The sequence below is a fragment of the Cavia porcellus genome, unplaced genomic scaffold (assembly GCF_034190915.1).
Source record: "Cavia porcellus strain 051 isolate PalLab524CR breed Dunkin Hartley unplaced genomic scaffold, mCavPor4.1 scaffold_24, whole genome shotgun sequence".
Classification (NCBI taxonomy): Eukaryota; Metazoa; Chordata; class Mammalia; order Rodentia; family Caviidae; genus Cavia; species Cavia porcellus.
Window position 1 is genome coordinate 47,624,741 of NW_026947507.1, and position 13,569 is coordinate 47,638,309.

A 13,569-nucleotide genomic window follows, 5' to 3' on the forward strand; every position below is an offset into this window, starting at 1 on the left:
GATGACTTCCTTACATTTATGTGTGAGCAGAAACCTAACCGCCAAGCAAACAAACCTGAGTCTTCTGCACAGACCACCAGTCTTTCTGGCTGCTGTTTGAAATTAGAGTTGGAGAGTTGCAGGCGCTGAGAGCGGCTTGTGGAAAACACCAAGTCACTCTTGGCTGGCCTTTCAGGAAACCCCAGCCCTCAGGGGTGTCCATGCGCCAGTGCAGGGCCCTGGTCAGCCCTCTGCTCCAGAGCTCTGGCTTCTGATCTCAGGTCCCGGGAAGTGGGTCAGCATGGGTGCACGTGACTCTCCCAGCATCACAGGGGTCCAAGAAGGGAGCAGGGTGTCTGGGCCTCTGCAGCTACAGCCCCCAAGGAGCCTGGGGCAGAGAGAAAGGGATAGGAAAGCCTCCCTCATCCTGCTCCTGCCTGGCTGAGCCTCTGCGAGGCCATTGGGTACACTTCCTTACCTGGGACACAAGCCCCACACCACAGCTCAAGGGAGGAGAGAGTTATTTTGGCTCAGTTTCCTGAGTGTCGTCTGTGTTCCAAGGCTCAAACATGGAAAAGCACACAGACAGGACTGGTGGAGGGGAGCTGCTCAGGTCTGGGAGCCAGGAAGCAAGAGGAGGAGCTGGGGAGGGGAAGTTGCCCTTCAAGGCCACACCCAATTGACCACTTGCCACCTGGCACCCACCTCGCCCACTGGAGGTCTTTACCTCCAGAAATCCTGCCTATGAGGTTCTCAGCCTCTGGGACATTCCTGATCCACCTGATGGCCAAGGCTTTGTGCCCTGTGCCCTGCCCTTTACAGTAAGAATACAGGGTGTCTGAAACAGGGCAGGATCCCACATGCTCATGGACACCAGGAATCACACAGCCAGTCTTGGCAGTGAAGAACACAACACGCAGACCGGTCCTCTGGGACCTGACCACAGCAGGGCCTCAGCCTGGGCCTCAGTCTGGACGCTGGGATGCATGAGCTCCCTGCATCACTGGTGTCCACAGACCCAGGGTCACACAGTGACTGTAGGAGCTCCTTCCCCCACCCTACTCCTTCAGGCCATGGCCAAAAAACACCCAGCAGCACCATGTGTCCCTTACCAGTGGGGATGGAACAGGTCACATCTAGTGGAGACCTACAGAACTAGACACAGAACAGGAATCACATAAACTAACACACATTAAAAAAAAGTCAATGGAAATAAAAAGCTCCCATCCTTTACCTAAAGAAAGCAATGCCCACACTGACACACTTCCTCTGCTTCCGCTGGGAGCGCGTGTTGTGTGCCTCTGTCTCCTGGGCTGCCCTGAAAGAGCCATTTTGGGTGGCCCCTGACCCCCACAGCCATCTGTGTCCCCCTGCATTGGGCCCAAAGCCTGCATCCTGGGAAGTCCCCTGGCAGGACCAGCTGGAACCGAGAGAGCAGCGGAAGCCCCGCCCTGGGCTCCTCCATCTGCTCTGTCCGCTTCCCCAGTCACCACTACCCTGCTCTTGCCTGGAGCCCTGCGGGTCACCACTTGCTGGGTCCCCTCAAAGGGCAAGGACTGTCCCCAGCTCTACAGACCCCCACTGGCGCTGTGTGCACCAGCTGAGCCCTCACTATGCCTGGAGCCCGCTCACCCTCCTGTGGCCCCACACAGGTCAGGGACCTGGAACGCAGAGTTCAGAGTGCTGGGTCCAGTGAAGCCACTGATTTCTGCTTGGTTTCTACCTCTGTGCTTTGTTTGCTTGCTTTGTGCCCTGGCTGGACACCAAGCCGAACAGTTGGGCTATTGTGGCTGAGCCTGGTGCTTTTATCCCCGCCTTGACTCCGGGATCCCAACCCTCTTGCCCTGATGAGGTTGTGCTGGGGAGAAGGTGACCCCAGCTCCCTTGGCTGGTGATCCTGAGACAGTTTGGGGCCCTGACACCACACATGTGCTGTCCACCCTAACAGGGCTCCCTCGCCTGCTCAGCAAGGTTAATTTTTTCCAGAGCCACTAGGAACCAGCGAGCCTGAGGCCAGGTTGACTGCCAGCTGCCTCCTCTCTGTATTTCCACTTGAATAAACACTGCCTAACAGCCACTTGATGGAGCGCCATTATTGGAGTGCGTATGTGCATGCATGTACTCGTTATGCATGTGTGTCTGCATACCTGTGTGTGCATGCACGTGTGTATTTCCTTCAAGCTATCTGAACCTTGCTTCCCTGCACACTGGGGGAGTAGGGTGCTTGCTCACAGCACTGGGCGCAGTGCCTGTGAGCTGCAGAGAACCTGACAGAGCTGCTGGCCTGCAAGTCTTCATGGCCCACTCAGCTCAGCAAGAGGATAGGAGAGGCTCCTGTCATCTCCCATTGTCTCCCAAGCCTCCTCCAGGAAGATGCACAGGCTGACTGGGGACAGCAGCAGGTCCTGGGCCCCTCCACCCTTATCACATGCAGATACCCAAATGTACGCAGCATTTCTCTATGCTCAGGGTTGGGAAGGCATGCTGGTTGGGGCCCTCCATAGCTGTCACTGCATGTTGCCCCTGTCCCCTAGGACCTGGGGGTCTCACAATACAGGAGAGGAAACGCTGACTCTGCAATCTGCTGACACCTGGACACAGGACCCAAGGGTAGGGTGGGGCTGAGACACTCACTGCCAGACTCGGTCTGCATCCTCATCCTGGGCCGGGCACCAGGCAGCGTTGGGGACATAGGGCAAACGCAAGGAGAGGGAGGCAGCAGCATTCTCCTTTGGAGGGCATGGCCTGGGCTTCCATCTGGTCCTGGACCTCTGTGACATGCAGGGCAGCGGAGTGCTCGAGGGTCTCACTTCATAGCTCTTCAGAAGCCCAGCTGTCCCCACATCTTGGTGTCTGCACGCTGATATGGGTAGCCGACTGGAAGCAGAATAGTTTCCCACACAGAAAGCCCAGGGGGTTACGACCCAGATGCTACGATGATCAGGAGCCTGCGTGGGAGCACCTCCCTGGACCCTGCCTGCCAGCAGCTTCTTTGGGATGGCAACTCGGAAGACCTGGGCTTGATGTGGTCAAGCTCAATCTGGGTCCAAGCGGAGTCGGCCCTCCACAAGTGATGCACCAGTGACACCCACGTGCTGCTGCTCACAGGGCAAGTGCTGCCAGGCTGTGAAACTCTCTGCTCTGTGGCCCCGGTGGCAGTGTGGTCTCCAGCCTACCCTCAGACACTTCCCATGCAGGTCCTAGCACAGCCTTACCCCTGTGACAGGCTGGACCACCTACATCCATCCTAAGTCAGAGAGGTCTGCTGGTCACTGTTCCATGGTGTTGAGGACCCATGACACTACCAGGGCTCCCGAGGTGCCTCACAGCATCCAGCAGAGGGCTCCCTTGGCGGGTGAGTTCCAGCTATGGGAGCCTTCGTGGACCCTCATGACAGCTGCTGCTGGACCAAGGGGGAAGGAGGGCAAGGAGTGTTGTGGCTCCTGAAACTGACCTGTGGCCAGACTACACTGGGAAACAGATCTGAGCACGCCAGGGCCACAGCAAGGACAGAGGCTGACATGCTGCCTGTGGCCAGGGACACCAACCCATCACCCACTGTGCCTGTCCCAGCCCTCACCCTAAGCAGCCTGTGTCTGCAGCCAAGAGGCTGGGGTGCCTGGGCTGGGGCACAGCCTCTGGTCTCAGCAGTATCCACAGTGGCCAGCTCGAGCTGTGAGCTACAGACAGCCCGCCTCCTCTGCTGGACACACTCCCTCTCCGGACTGCACTCACCTTCTGAGCTTTATGCAGAGGAAAATACAATTTGTAATACTGTACTTTTAAATAAAACGACTTTATTTATGCAGTGAGAGAGCAGATGACAGTTTAAGGAAGCTCTGGAGTACACAGATGACCCCTGAATACTTGGCTAAGTGACGGATTTAGCATTTTTAGTTATCTGTAATGTGCCGAGAAACGTTTCTCATGATGCTTGCTCCCTTTCTTCGCTACCCACACACCAATGAATGCATGACGGAGAAACTCCAGGGAGTGACACAGCTTGTCTGTCACTTGGCACACGCCTTGCATGAACCCGCTCCACATCCCAGCATGCGAGCCTGGTGTTCCACAGGGGGCGGCCTATGGTGCGCTGATCCCCAAGGAGGAGCGTATGGTGGCCAGTGTGGCCCTGCACTCCGGGCCCACAGAAGCGAGCACTGTACCCACCTCCTTCTCCGCTGCAGTGGGCCAGGAGGTATGCTGGCCGAGCTGTGTGGGCCAGTGCTCACAGGTGCCGAGCCACCCAGTCCATGGCACAGACCACATGTGCATGGCCACAGACACTGCAGCGACTAGAATGTGGCTGTTGGGTTTTAATAGGAAAATGCAATAGAAAAATAGCACTTTGTTAGAACACATAGCACACACAGGAGACTGCGTGCTTCCAGGAGTAGACACCTGACGGGATAGGTGCCTTTGGCCTGGTTCCTAACCTGGCTGCCGGGGTTCCTGGAGCATAGGAGAACCACAGGTTGTCACCAATGCCGCATCCCCTACTCCATGTGCACGGACACCAGCACCGGCAGGCACAGAGACACCAGGCACTTCATGAAGGGCATCCCACTGTCACATAACCATCAGGGACTGGACACATGAGCTCTGTCCTCCTCTGTGCCCAAGCTGTGCACTATAATGTGGACAGGGCAGCAGGCAGGTCACCAGGCAGCACACTGCAGACATGGTGACCTTACACACTCAGCAGTGGGATCTGCCAGACCATCACGGAGGACACCAGCTCTTCTGGGGGCGGCCGTGCCTTCCTGTGCATGCGCCGGTGGCCCTGGCCACCACACACCACCAGCGCCGAGCTGGCCTTAGCTCTGCGGGTTGGCCGTGCCCTGCTCCTTGTTGAGGGGGTGGGATCCCTCAGGAGGTCACAGACATTGCTGTCCTGGGCCCTGTGCTCCAGTGAACTGGGGCCGTGGGACAAGCTCGACGACTCTGATGAGGACAAGTCGCTCTGCTGCGTCCCCGATCCTGGCCAGTCCCCCAGCCAGATGGCTGTGTCGGAATCTCCCTGGCTGGGGCACAAAGTGACCCCCTCCCCAGAGGGTACATCCTTTTGCTCTTCATCTGGGAGCTCAGGGCCGGGAGGCGGGCTGTCTCTGGCCTTGTCCTGGTCCTTGGGTGGACTGGTGGCCAGGACGATGAACTTGACAGGGCCATTGTGTGCATGGTAGGAGACCATGCCTCTTCCTGCAGGGAGACAAGGCCAGAATCGGAGGTTATCGAAAGGATGGGAGAGAGGGGTCACCCAGCACCGCCCCATGCAGGCAGCAGCCCACAGGGACCACACGAGTGATGGTGAGGGGAAAGCATTTCCTCACTGCGCAGCCTGGGTCTGAAGAGAGCTGTAAGAGTGATCATCCAAAACACAAAATGGGGTTTTCTGCAGTAGAACCCGGTCTGGATGTCCATGCCACGCTTTAATAAAACAGGCTGGACAGAGTGGCGCACCCCTGTAATCCCAGCACCCAGGGAGCTGAGTCAGGAGGATGGCATGCAGAAGTCCAGTGCGGGCAGGTCAGTGACTACACCCTGTTGCAAAACAAAGCAAAGCAAAGCAAAGCAAAGCAAAGCAAGGCCAAAGATGTTTCTCTGCACAAAGCACTGCCAGAGAAAGTACATTCAATACCTTTTTAGTTATTCTATGGAAATGTATATTTTTCTAAGTCTCAGTTAAAAGACTGAAACTGAAATGTGTCAAGTTTCAGGATCAAAATTACTATACTATAAGCAGTTTCTTTCATTTTTCATCACAAAATGTTTCTGGGTATAGAAAAAAATCAGTGCAGTCATTCTGGCTGAAATTGGGGCTCTTCAGTTCCTGGCGGTATGGCCCAGGCCTTAATCACTGCAACGGTGCCAGGATGGCCGTGTCTCCGAAGGTCCAGCACTGGGGCCCAGCCTGGAGCAGACACCCTGTGGGGACCCCATGTCGCACACATGCCCTCCGCACCAAAGGACTGTGGGTCCCACCACCTGAGCCTGGCCACGGAGGGCACCACGGAACTTGTTTCCCAGAAAGAGTGACATGTAAAGGACAGAGCTCTCACCTATCTCCTGGAGGAGCAGTGGCCTGGGCCACACTGCGCAGAGCTGACTCCCACCCACCCTGCAGAAATTGGGCACAAACTTCAAACCAGGGCTTTTCCCCTATCTGATCAAAGCCCAATTTCCCCTGGTGAACCTGCGGTGCTGAAGGAGACCTTCAGCAAGGAGGTGAGCTAGCATAGGTTTCCAAGATGAAGAAGTAGAAGAGCAAAGTCTGAGGGCACAGCTCAGATTTAGCAGCACTGTCTGCTAAGTACTCCTGGTACAATGCCCTCCAGACTTTCACATACTCAAGCATCCCAGGGATAGGCAGATGCCCACTCACCCGTCACCTTGGGGATCCCCTGCAGACGAGGGACTGGGAGGGCCACGACAACCCCCAGGCTGGTGCCAACCATCAGCAAGCCATGGCAGACGAGCAGGCTGGTCACGGACAGCCGTTGGTGGCCTGCAGAGAGAAGAGAGCAGCTTCATGATCCATGTTGCCCCTGGCAGTGCATTCCTTGCTGTCTGGAGATGCCACCAGCAGGTCTGGAACAGGATGCAGGGGCACTCACACCATTCTCCTCCCCAGATGAGAGGGACAGGTGGAGCGTGAACTGATGCTGCCAGGGTCCTGGTTGTTCTTTGGCTGGGCCTCTGGAGGGAAATGGACCAACTGACATCCATCTGCTTAAACCACCTGCTCCTATGCAGGGCAGCCTCACACACACACATGCACAGATACACAGCCAGAACACACACAGTAGCGTCCATCTAAGGGCAAGGTCCACCTGGTGAAACCCAAGCTCAGCAGCACAGCAGACAGTGACACTGCCCTGAGGTTGACCAGCTGCCTGCAGAGAGCAGTAGCGTCACAGGACATGGCGCTGGACAGCTGAGAACAAAGATGTGGAACACTGGGCACCCCTGTGATAAGGTCTGCATGCCCTCGAGGGCTGCATGCTTATATCGCCTCCATCTGCCCCTCTGATGCCTGTCTCCCCACCCTGTGCACAGAGAGCCCAGCTGAGATGGTGCCTCCACAGGACCTATGCCCTTTCTTTCTGCATTCTCCCTTGGGCCGCTGTTCTACTGCATGGACACGAATCCTGGCTGCCAGCTTCCCTCAGAGAGAGATGGGACCATGGCTCTGCTGACTCTGGGGACTCTGGGCACTCGTGTCAGAGCAGTGAGCCTTACTTCACCTTACTGCAAGCCCCAAACCCACACCTAGTGGCACATGGTGGCCCCCACCCTACTCCCTGGGTCCCTACCCTGTACCTGGCAGCATGCCCTGCACAGGGGCAGCGATGTTGACATCCTGTAGGTGCTTCAGCGTCTCCGTATGGAAGAGGCGGAGGGTGGACCCTGTGGTGAAGGCAATCCACAGCCCAACGCCGGCCATGGCCATGTGGGAGATGACCATCCCTTCCTCCTGGTGCGCCTCCAGCTGGCCCTGGGTGGAGAGGTCACACAAATCAGAATGCAGCCAGAGCCAACAGCACTGGGTATGGATCCATGGCGGCCACTCAGTGAGCCCAGGTGAAGTGATATGCATGGGATGCAGTGCCCAGCTGCAGCCCGACTCAGTGACAAGAAGCAGGGCAGAAGCTGAGCCACAGGACCAGGCCCTAACCCGGTGGCAGAACAGCAAAGGATTCACAGAACCCTTTGGGACTTTCTGCATACTGAGATAGACACTTTCACGACCTGAAGAGACAGGGACTTCAGAAACAATGCCACCCTGGAAGGAAAGCCAGGTCCTTGTGGCTTCCAGGGGGAAGAGTGCCCATCAGGTAGAACTTGGAGCAGGAGGAAGAAGATGACTGTGAGCCAGAAGGCCGAACTTTCCTGGACCCCCAGACCTTCCTCAAACTGTGAACTGTGTCCCAGACTCAGTCCTGGGTGCCTCCCTTAGCCCTGGGGATCCCCTCCACAAACACCTGCATACCAGCCCATGTTGTGTGGGGCTGTGCTAGCTGCAAACTGCTGTGGCTGCCACAGCCCAAGGACTGTGGGCAGCCTCACACTGCTGCAGCATCCCAGGAGTCCAAGAGTTTGCAACAATCCCCATCCTGCACCTTCACCCCACAATGGCTTCGATTCAGTGTGTAGAGAACAAGGCTGGATCTTGGGGCGCTGTGCTCCTAAGTGAGGGCACCCCCAGCTGAGCTCAGGCTGAGTAAATTAACAGCAGGTAGGGCTGCTGGGTTGGTCCCTGCAGTGGCCTGGAAAGGTGGGTTCTTGTATCCAGCTCATTCCTCTGCTTTCTGGCTACCATGGGTGGGGCGCCTTTTCCTCTACCCTTTCCCTCTGCCATGCAAGCAGCCAACCCTGGGCTGGAGCTCAGTGCCCAGCAAACCTCTCCTCTCTTAAGCTGTGGGTGTCAGGAAGTGTCTAACACTCCCAGAGTGTGGACTATAGCAGCACCTTGAGATGGTCCACACATCTGGCACAATGGGAGCCTGTGCCCCCTACCTCAGAAACTGCGGCTGTCTGGCGCTCAGAGAACTGGATCCTGCCCTGTGCAGTGCCTGCTGTGACCACTGATGGCAGATGTGTTGGCTTCTGTGGTACCTCCCTCAGCTGAGGGCTTGCTGTAAGAGACTGCAAAAACCAGGACAGGAGCCACACGGGCAGCAGTGTGGGGCTAGGGTATGGGCCTGGTTCCTGCTCTCTCTGGGCATTTCTGTTGGAAATGAGCCCTAGGCTAGAGGATCTTACTGTCTTCCCATGTTGGAGGTGGCCAGTGCTCCTGAGGTGTCTGGGTATAAGCAGGGCACACAGCAGGGGCCAGACAGGGCATCCAGATGCCTAGGCAGTGCTGCCCATGATGAAGACTTAGTTCTCAGGAGGAGGCACACAGACACCATCCCTGAGGCACTGTCACCTCAGTATCTTGGCAGGTCACCCTCGTTCTGTTTTCCCCTTTGGTGGGGGAAATCCATCCCTGCTTCTTCTAACTGTCCCTGTCTGCCATCCATCAAGAGCACTGTGTGGGGCAGAACTCGGCTGAGGAACAACAGCAGGCTTTACAGTGATGCAGTTACCGTAACCCAGCTGACACCATCTGTGAGTGACAGCTCCGAGAAACAAACCATGATGCAGTGCCCAGAAACTCAGAGTGATCACCCCGTGCTAAGATCAGACTGATTTCAAACTGCACTGGGGGTTTAAGCAGGGGTTAGGTCAGGCACAAAGCCATACTGGGGTGGGAAAGAGATGAAGCCACCCCAAGAGTTAGACTGGTCCAGGTGACTCTACTTGCATTATGAGGCCATTTGGTATTTAGATTCCTCCTTCCCATCTTGCACCATAGCTCTTAACACCCCAAGGGGCAGCAGTATCACCTGCCCTGGGTGACAAGCTCAGACTTCCCAGCTTTGGGGGCATCCTAACCATAAACACAGGACCTTGAGTCCCAGACCCCCTGATCCCTCCACTCAGTTCCCCCCAGCCCAGTCACGGCCCGAGGTGGACATGCACAGTGGCCCCTCCCCACACCACACTCCTCCGGGCCCCAGGAGCAGAGCCCAGTGTTGCATGGACATCTGGGCTGCAGCCTGGAAGACCAACTTCACACTTCCATTAGGGAGCAGACTTCTTGCTCTCTATAAATATACTCTCACTTTTGTTACAGGATTTTATTTGGATCTGGACGTACTACTCTGGCTAGTTCCCCAGCTCCTATGTCCGGGGAGCAGTGGAAATGCTATGACGACCATGATGAGGCAGTAACGTGGCAAGGTTACACTACCCAGGGAGCTTTTGGTGGAGCTGCAGAAACCATCTTCCAGCTTTTTGGGTATCAATTTAACACAAATAATGCAGTTTTTGGAAAAATAGTTTGTGGAAAGGTATTATTACTTCTCAGTGGAAAAATAAAAAGACTAGGAAGAGTGGCTGCTGGCCCCTGTGTATCTGCTCTGGTCAGGGATGGCACAGGGCTCCTGCACTCTGGCAGACAGCACCACCCCTTTTGCCATCCTCTGGGGCACCCTGTGTGGTGGCTGAGCTGGGGTTCAACCCTAGGCCTTGTTAGGGACTTAATCACCAAGATGACACCAACAGAGGTTCGAGACTGATGAGGAAACCCAAGAAGACTAATGGCAGCCTCACAGCTATCCTGTAACACTGCTATGGCCCGACCCAGCTGAGGTGCTACCAGGCTGGCAGCACTGGCAGCTGCAGGCTCTGTGCCTGAAGAGGGCTTCCTACTGAGGTGCAAGAGATACGAAGCATCAGACAGAAAGATGCGCCCTCCGGCAGGCTGGGTCCTGGGGGACTGGGAAGACAAATCATACACAAAGGCTCCTTGTGCTTCTGCATCTGTCTGGGGACCTCCGGGTGTGGCTGTGTAGCTGTTTCAGGTTATTCTCCCCACAGAGCTCAGGGCTCTCCCTGGCTGGAGACAGTAGGCACACACATTCGGAGGAACCTGCTGTCACATGGTTCACGGGTGCTCAGAGGCCTGGACTGTACTGCACACCTAGCACATGCAGGACTCTGGGCCTGATTCCCGGCATGCACACGCAAGCTCTCTGCACTGAGGACTGGAGTGCCCCTCTGTGGGACATCACAGGACACATGTGGCCTGATGTCTGAGGATGTGACTCATAGACTGCTAGCAGGCTAGCCCGAAGTCCTCACACTGGAGACCCAGTCCTTCTTTGGAAGGACGGGCTGGAGCAGAAATGGCAAACCTTTTAGAAGTTTCAGTGATAAGACAGCCCCCTGTGGCATGTGTGCCATAGGTTTGCCATCACTGGACTTTAGGCAGATAGATTCTTCTAGGAGTCACTAATGACCAGAGGCAGACTTCCACACTCTTCACAGCAGAGAACCCCAAACACCGAGCTCCTTTTCCACTGCCTTTTGTGCCAGAGTGAAAGGACTTCTGAGCAGGAGGGGGACTCATTCTGATGACAGAACCAAGCAGTGCTGCACCTAGGCTGTGCGGGCTGGACAGTAGGTGACAAGGCAGACGGGGGACAGGCAAGAGTCATCTTTACAGCTGCAAAACGCAGCAGAGAGTACCAAAGGTACCGGGCGCGTAGCTCCACTCATCTGACAACTGCGGGCACACACCCTGGCCCACGGCAGGGCACAACAACCCCACCCCACCAGGGTGCGAGACACCGTCTCCATGCGCTCGCCCTGCGGCCTCCATGCCCATGCCTCCTCCCCCGCACAGCACATCTCTGAGGCACAGTTCCTGCCATGCTCCCCCGGGTCAGGTCCCAATGTCCAGAACACTTCGGTCTCACACTAGCTCATCAGCATCACCAGGAAACGTGACCGGCTCTCTGGATAGGACCGGCAGTGGGGACTGTGACTGTCCTGCAGAGCCCTGTATGCCCACTCGCCAGCAGAACAGTGCCAGCACGGAAGATGGGACTCACAGGTTGGTGGCCACCGGAGTGGACAGCAGGGATGCAGAGTGTACAACCACGGGTGGACCCCCAGTGGGTGGGGATGGCCTGGCCTGCAGGCTTGTGGGGGGGGGGGAGTGAGCACAGTGCTGAGGGGCGTGGGTGGAGGCAGGGCAGGGCTGTGTGCACACCTCCGGGCTTCCGCTCAGTGTGCCGAGCCCGAAGCTGCTCTATGTTGAGCTCCTTAACAGAGCCTTGTTTCATCAGTGAGGTCAAGGCTGTACATGTGTGTGTGTGTGTGTGTGTGTGTGTGTGTACATGCATGCGTATACTCTTGTGTGTCCTCCCTCATATACTCAGGATCTACTTTACCAGGCCCTTTCAAAATTTTCTATTAGTTACCTTCTTAAAGTTTAGTAGAATTCTTCATATACTAAGAATATTAACTCTTGGTCACAACCTCAGAAATATTTTCCCACATCCATAAATATTCTGATATTATGAGAATATGAGACATGAAATATGATATGAGACATGAAATATGAGACATGAAAACGTTCCAGGATGTCAGTGTCCTTCCTGGCAGCTCCGTGGTGTCTGGCACCCTGGGAGAAGCTCTCTCCCGCTGTTCCAATGACCCAGGCTCCCAGCCTTGCTCATGTCCAGGTGAGCTGCCCAGAGGGAAAGGCATGCCAGCTTTCCTAGCAGCAGCCGGCACTGTGCTGACCAGCGCCGCTGAAGTGAAGTGACCTTGCCAGGAAGGTCGACACTGCCTATGTCCCTGAGATGTCCCCACTGAGCACATTTTTAAAAGCAGTGCATCCATCACTTACCGGGTAAACAGGGAGCAATTGCTTCTATGGGTCAGTGGTTAGGAAAGGGTTGGCTGGGTGTCCCAGGTAGTCTGCCTTTGAGGCACAATCTAGGAGGCTACTGTTAGCATAGGCCCCAGGAAAGCGGCTGCCAGGGTCCCCACGAGTCAGGGGCTGCGCTGGACACCAGCTGACATGGCACCTAGGCAACCTGCGAATGCCTCCCCCAGGAGCCTCAGCACTTACCTCGACCATATGTGTCTCAGCGCTGATGATGAACACTTGGCCTCCCGATGCTGCCCACAGAGTGTCCTCCATCACCAGCAGGCTCCTAACTGGAAGGACGCCTAATTTTACAACTTTCTGAGGTTCTGTGTTCCAGGATCCATCTTAGACAAAAACAAAAACTATTTACAGGACCAAAGTCACGTTAAGTAACAAAATATAGATCATGATTCTGACAGTAGTGCTTGTTTCTGGGTGTTCCAGGGTCCCCAGAATTAAAGCCATCTCAACGTGGCAGCCGCATGTGGTGACGACACGATGACAGCCAGGTTGCATCACCTCCTTGCCAGATTTTGGACTTAATTTTGGTCTGAATCTGTTGTATTCCCTGTATGTGACTATTGGAATGGGATGTCTTACCTTGTACCACTGAACACTGGCAGTGTTTAACTCTTTTCATTTCTATAGGGGCTTACAGCTAAGACTTTGTGTTACATGTCAGAGGCTTGGGACTTTTCAGCAAGGCTGAAACTTGGGCTTTGGCAACTCTTTAAGATGGACTAAATGTCTTTTGCATAAAGGGGTTGCATGAGTCTTCGGGGTGCTGGGGGCAGAATGTTTCGGTTTGTGTCTAAATGTTTGCCCAAGGCCTTCTGCTTTTTTATTTTTAAAAAAATTTTTGGCACTGGGAATCAAGCTCAGGACTTTGTGTCTGCCAGGCAGGTGCTCATGCTGCTGAGCTGCATCCCTGGCCCCTCATGCAGTTTTAGATTGGGCTTTTCCAGGGCTTTGTTCAGAGAAGGCTGAACCCACAGTGTGCACCGGATCTGTATGCCAGTGGGACTAAGGACAGGTGACTGCTGGGTCAGTCCACTGACCAGACTGGTACCATGTTAACCCTGGTATCCCGGATACAATGTGAGGTACAGGAGGAGGCTGGTCTCTCTTGTTTTTGCTGTCTTTGGTGTCTTCTGCCACCATGAACTGTTGCCCCTTTCAGACACTGTGCTTGGGCTGAGGATCAATTTCAAACAACTTCGCTCTATTTTCTGAGCACCTCGAACATTCTTTTCACAGATCCCATGTGCCTGTCCCCTGGGTGAGTGATGTACAACCTGCCTCTGTGCTCGTGTGAATCTAGG

At 55.4% G+C, this 13,569-nt stretch overlaps 1 protein-coding gene across 9 annotated transcripts in view; it reads right to left on the bottom strand.

Annotated features, from left to right (window-relative positions):
* Positions 1-3,756: 3,756 nt before the first annotated feature.
* Positions 3,757-13,569, bottom strand: part of Arhgef10 (Rho guanine nucleotide exchange factor 10) — an 80,520-nt gene continuing 70,707 nt past the window's right edge. For all 9 annotated transcript variants that reach the window (XM_063234992.1, XM_063234994.1, XM_063234996.1 and 6 more), the window contains 4 exons: positions 12,449-12,591; positions 7,300-7,474; positions 6,362-6,484; positions 3,757-5,178 (listed from right to left, as the gene is read on the bottom strand). In XM_063234992.1, the coding sequence (XP_063091062.1) occupies positions 4,670-5,178; positions 6,362-6,484; positions 7,300-7,474; positions 12,449-12,591 (950 nt within the window). In that variant the 3' untranslated portion in view covers positions 3,757-4,669. The remainder of the gene's footprint in view (positions 5,179-6,361; positions 6,485-7,299; positions 7,475-12,448; positions 12,592-13,569) is intronic.